This window comes from Amblyomma americanum, chromosome 1, assembly GCF_052857255.1.
Source record: "Amblyomma americanum isolate KBUSLIRL-KWMA chromosome 1, ASM5285725v1, whole genome shotgun sequence".
Lineage (NCBI taxonomy): Eukaryota > Metazoa > Arthropoda > Arachnida > Ixodida > Ixodidae > Amblyomma > Amblyomma americanum.
Window position 1 is genome coordinate 372140421 of NC_135497.1, and position 6000 is coordinate 372146420.

Genomic DNA, 6000 nt, shown 5'->3' on the forward strand with positions numbered 1-6000 from the left:
TGCTGCTGGTCGTGTTTGCTAACTGAGCCGGCAGCGTGTGCGGCCCAAATCCGTCACACGCACGTTCTGCGGGCACGCAGGAAGGAAGGCGACCACAGGAGGAGGGGACAGGAAGAGGGAGCAGCGGCGGAGGGAGAGCTCGAGAAAAGGCTGCTCCGTGGTTGTCTGCGAGCACCACTTCCTCGCTTTCCTATCCTCTCGTCGCCTAGACGGAGAGGGGAGAAAGAAAGCCCTCTCGCCCAGGCGAATATATGGAGGAAACCGGGGTGGCAGTGTACAGTCCAGATCTATCAAGAACGCCGCTGCAGCGCGGGCGGAGGCAGCGGCGAAGCGCCTCAAACCTGCGGCGAAGTCGACGCTAATACGGGAAGCCGCCCCACCGCTTGCGCCGAGAGAAAGTGCCCTCACCTGGAGCGGCGACAAGAGATAACGCGCCGGCCACTATATATAGGAACTCTCGATCCGTCCGCTTCCTCCGACAGGATGTTACCGAGCAAGAAAAATACCAAACAGCGGGAGAAAAACCCTGCGACGTGGCGCGATCACAGGCGTCCGACCCAGTTCTATTCTCATGCTTTCTTTTTTTTTCTCCCTCTCCCTCTTTCGGACCCATTTGTGCACTGAGATGTCGATCGGCCGTCGTTTTCTTCTTCTCTTTATTGCTTTTACTTTCTTGTTCGTCTCGCTATCTCAATGCGCGCGGATAAAGCAGCCTATAAATGAACGAGGCCGACTCAGGCTCGAGGTCAGGGCGAGAAGCACTGCGCGCGCGAGCGAAGAACACGACGAGATGCTTGGTATGCGCATCGTGCGCGCCGAGCGGGTTCGGAAGAACACTCTGGAAAACTACACTCTCCGCTTCGGTCGAGCAGCCTTTTGGAGAATGAAAATCAAGAAAAGAACGGACGTTATAAAGGAAAGGAGGAAATGCTGGCCGGACGAGGTGCTTGCCGAGCGAAAGTCATGGGACAAGTTCGCTGGCGACGGGGGGAGACGCCTGCCCGCCGCCGACCAAGCTCGAAGCGCTATAAAGACCCTTCCACTTTTCCGTGAACGTGAACTAGATCGCCCGATTGGGGGTCCCGCATGGTTATCCCACTGCCGCCCGGTGTGTAACAGCGCGTGCCTCCGTTCCTCCTCGGACGCCAAGGAAGCGCACTGCGCCACGCGCTGCCAAACGTCGCGCGTTAGCGCAGTTAGGTCGTGTTATGCGCGCAGTCGCTTCATTAGCGGCCCAGGGATTCTGGCTAGCGTTGTCAATGTCCCCCTGCCACTGCGATCCATTCATACGCCGTCGTGGCCACTAGCAAGTAGACTTCAAAGCAAACGCGGTAACGGTATGCGAAACTAATCTGAAAGCTACCTTCGCAATCGTTAAACGCCGGCTCCCTGCATTTCATGGTAGTAATCGAAGGAATACGCGAGCGCTGTCTACCCAGCGAAAATTAACTTAGGGCAGCCTCGCCTGTACGGTTGTGCATCTCAAGTGCAAGGTTTCTGCAAAGAGGATTCTCTGCAATGACTTTCGTCTTTCTCCGTCTACGTGCATAGCCAGCTGCTCCCGTGTCATGTAGAAACTACTCTCTTATAACACGTCATTTTCACGAAGCCGTACTTGTTCAAGGAGATTTTTCACACTGTGTAGAGCACTACTTCGTGCAACAACACAGCCTAGAGTATCAGCAGATCAGGTAAGTCAAAAGAAATATTTTCTTTTTCTTTTTAAAGGAACGTAATTTAATTGTCTCCTAGGCAGAATAAAACACAGGCGTTAAAAGCACTTTAACGAAATGTGAGCCAACAGCTAGCTTTCTTTAGCTGCAACGTAGTCATGTACCTTTCTCTGGCGTCCTTGAGCGTTAGAACAATGTGGAATGGAGATTCTATACAGATTGTTTGTTTGCTTGTTTGTTTGTTTGTTTTACCCGGTCGACCAGCAGCAAGGTACGTACATGCGCCGCAAAAGCGTACGTCACGTAAAGCCCCGCGTTGTCTCCTTTGTATATTTCGGATCGCGCTACAGTTAAGCTGAATGATGAGCACCAAGTCTAATACATAACAGAATATGTATTCTAGAAGACAAATTACAATAAAACCTGGCATCCAGTCCTCTGTAGGCATGCGTCTCTCTATTTCAATGCCCATCGAAGAAAGTGCACTTTAATGCGGCCACTGGCGCTTATACTCCATCGCGACGTTTTCCTTGTTTGAGAGAGAGAGAGAGACTCTTTAATGAAGAAACAGAGAATTTAGCCGGCGTTTCAATATCGCTGGAATTTGGGAGATAAAGACTGAAGGTGAGCAGCAGTCGGGATGACAAAGGATTGGACAAATAGATGACGTTGCGCGCCTCTTCACAAAATATCCCCATGTTGCTTTATCTTGTAGCATAACTGTGACGCAGTGATTCCTAAAATGCGAGCCTTTTCCTGGGGCTTAAGCCTTCATTTAATTTCGTAAGCAGTATAGCTATTGACAGAGCCAGCAAATGAGGCAGATGACAGTAATATAGAACTAGTGCCATTTTTTTGTGACATAGCCTCACATGACGCACAGATGACATATGTCACTAGCAAGCACGTTCACTAGAAATCTCAAACACCCTACGTTACATTTCCCGGAAGCGATTCGACCTAAACAGCCGCAATTGCACTTAGTCTAACCGGTAGGAACCTTTTGCAAACTGCCAAAGGGCGATTTGTAGCCATCCACAATTTTTCATCTCTTTTACGAGTCACATTCATATGGACACCATTTAAAATTAACATAGACGCCTTGACCTGTCAACGTGACATAGAGAAGGTTGCAGTAAACCACGCCATTTTTTCAATTTACCCCAAGAAAACGCACATGAAAATGCATTTGCCTCTTGGATTATTCGGAAAGTGTGATAACGTGAGGCGTTCCATTGAATCAGCTAACGATAAGAAGAAAGAAGGGAGGTCTTGCTTTGTTGCTTTCTCGGTGCAACACCACTCATTGTATTGTAAGAAGCACAAGCTGCACCAAGGCATGGTAAGGCTTGTTTCTGGCATGTTAGTTTTCGCGTTTTCTGGGGCCTCAAAAGCTTTTGTTTCTTTTTAGTGTCTATATATACACAGTTATTATGATTAATATAATATCTTTACAGTAGAAGTATCAATATTAACAACACTAATATTATTAGTACTAGTGCCTCTTTGCTCAGAATCTTATTGCCGGCCCTTGACACATGTAATCCCCTGCTTATCCCCGTCTAATGTTTATAAAGATTGTATGCCCTTTTCAAGAACTAAAATGTACAAGGTTTCTTTTATTCCGAGAACTAGCACTGATCAGAACTACTTTCCTCCTCCCATGACTATCATAATTCAGACAACAAATTTCAAAGACACTATACATGCCGCTGTTTTTAAATGTTTCCAGTATTGCACAATGTTTTATTTTGTCTCTTACTACTACTTTATGTAATGGTTTCGGGTCCGGAAAATATGCGAAGTAAACAAAATAGCAGTAATATATGTGGTGTGGTGGTAGTGGAGTAGAAATGACACTACTCCTACTACTAATACTACTACTAGTAGTAATGGTACTACTACTAATAGTAGTAGTAGTAGTAGTATTAATGTAGTAGTGTTTTTGTTCATACTGTTACGCACCCTTTCTTCTGCCCAGGTTGCAAAAAATCACAGAGAACCAACCAAACACACGGCATTTTGCACGTAACGAAATTGATCCGCATCGTGTTCCAGGTGCACTGCACAACGAAAGGTGCTCACTCATTTATCTACGCTTGCGGTTTACAACGTGAAGAAAAACAGCACAACGGATTACCATCAGCGCTTGGCAGCGTAATTCCTATTCTGACGTCCACACAGTTCTAAGGCAATGATCGAACCAAGAGAAGGCTTTCAACGTTTTCCCGCTTATAAGGCATGGCGCACAAGAAGGTCCGGGCCAGGCCACAGTCCGGGCATACTGGGGACCGTGCCCAAGAACCAGCTGGAAACATTGCATTGCGTCAGAGCTTCCGGCTACGAATGATCCTGCTTAGTTGTGCAAGAAACCGTTCTCTCGTCAGCCTGCGATGAGCTTGCGAGTGGAAAATCACTGTGCAAGGACAGATATTGCTCGTATCTACACTCTGGCATACGCTGAACAGCCTCAGAAAAGTTCGACTGAGTAGTGTGTCCCGAGCCAGCGACGCTGAGTTTCCTCGAAGTACAGTGTTCTAGAAGAGCCTTCTAGAAGATTGTACCCCGGATTTCACTGGTTCCGGCCGAACATGCCATATCGGAAAGGTGTCACGTGGCAGAGCCCCTTACTTACTTCTTACGCTTTCCAAGTTCAGCTTGCGCAATCCACCAATGACCCTCAAGAGAGACAGGAAGCAGTCCGTGTTCAGATCGAGTCCCGCCACCAGCGCAGTCAACTCCGGCAGCAACTGGTTCAGTGCCCCGTTGGTGACGCTCGAGAGCTTGCTCTCGAGCAGTTCCCAGTCGGCCTGAACATCGTAGGGTGCACTTTCGTTATCACCGTCCTTTGACCGTGCGACGTCGCGCGGCATCGCGGGCTCCGTCACGGCACCACTGTCCACCACTTCCGCATCACTTCCGGCGCTTGTGGGGGTGGCTGCAGCCACCTGGGCTGTCGTGGGCGGCGGAGGGGACGCGTCGCACACCGCCACGCCATTGAATCCGGCTAGCGCGGCGAAGAGGAACACTAGGACCGGGAAGGCAGCGGCGACGTCGAGAGACGTGTCGCCCCTGTTCCGACGGCCGTGCTTAAGACACCGCATCGTGGATCGACGACGACAAGATGCCGCAGCGCGCGGGCATCGGCCCCGGCTTGGTGCGGTTCCTCCGTAGCCTACGTGCTTTGTGAAGCGCGCTGTCTGTGCGTTCCTCAGCGCAGAGCTCGTTCAAATGGGACGTCGCGGCGTCGGCGGCGGCGCTTTTAAAAGCGCGGCGCCTCGCCGCCCTTCTTTCCTGCACTGTCCCCCGGGGGCCGAGATGCGGAAAGCAGCGACGACGCTTTTCTTGGTCAAGGTGGTCTTCGCGCGCTCCCGACGAGAGAGAAAGTGGCGGCAACCCCGCGGCCTCCCCGCTACGCGGCGGCCGTGTGGCGGCGTCACTGCGATTGCTGGTGTGGCCGCCGGCGCTGGAGGAGAGCGGCGTTAGGAGAGGCGGTGGGGCGGAGAGGGTTCGCGCACCACGCCACGCAGACGAGCTTGCCGCCTTCTGCCGCTAGTGTGGACACCTAGCTGACGCATACCGACGGTGCGTGTGACCGCGTCGTCGTCCCTTTGCTGACCGGCGTAACGTTTTTTGTCTCCAGGCTAGGGCAGACAGGAGCGTCTCATTGTCCCCATCTATGGTTTGTTGGGTGTTCTTTTCGACAGAAATTTCTGCCTGGTGTAGGAAGGCGATAGCAACGCCCCTATTTCATCTGATTTTTAGTGCGAGAGCACTAGTCCAGATGTACCGACCCTGAGCAAGAATCTTGTCTTGTCCCGTGCTCCGAACTAACCCAAGCTTACCCGAGTAGTATACTTCGGTAAGCCCGTGTTAGTTCGGATGAGCGTCGCACAAGCTGTACCCAACGGCAAACAGGTGGCAGTTAAATTAATGACTGGTCGCTAAAGGTTGCTCGGGAAGATCAACATGGTTCGCACAATCCTTGCCGGCGGCCGTGATCGAAACAGCCACCTGCCAGTGCAGTGGAGCATCTCTTCACCGCTGCGCCACTGCGCTGGTAGTGGTATGAGGACTCGCCGCCATCTATGAGTGTTCAGTAGGGAATCACCAATTCTGCATATATGGGCATTAACCCACTAAAGCTATTGCGTCATACCCTTAAGGCGAAACTTATGTGTGCCCTCCAAATGAAGAATGAACACATGCGTTCTCACGTCTACTCGGTTTAACTGGGTTAAAACCCTACCACTTGTTGTTGGTGAGAAACTCAGCCGCAACTAACGCTTGTATTTCCTTCACCCGCAGTCAGGTGGTGGTGTTCATC

The 6000-nt window shown here is 50.9% G+C and overlaps 1 protein-coding gene across 1 annotated transcript in view; it reads right to left on the reverse strand.

Moving 5' to 3' along the window:
• The window catches only part of LOC144115656 (nose resistant to fluoxetine protein 6-like), a 67570-nt gene extending 62450 nt beyond the window's left edge, over positions 1-5120 (reverse strand). The window contains exon 1 of the mRNA XM_077650100.1: positions 4309-5120. Within this exon, the coding sequence (XP_077506226.1) occupies positions 4309-4777 (469 nt within the window). The 5' untranslated portion in view covers positions 4778-5120. The remainder of the gene's footprint in view (positions 1-4308) is intronic.
• Positions 5121-6000: the final 880 nt, after the last annotated feature.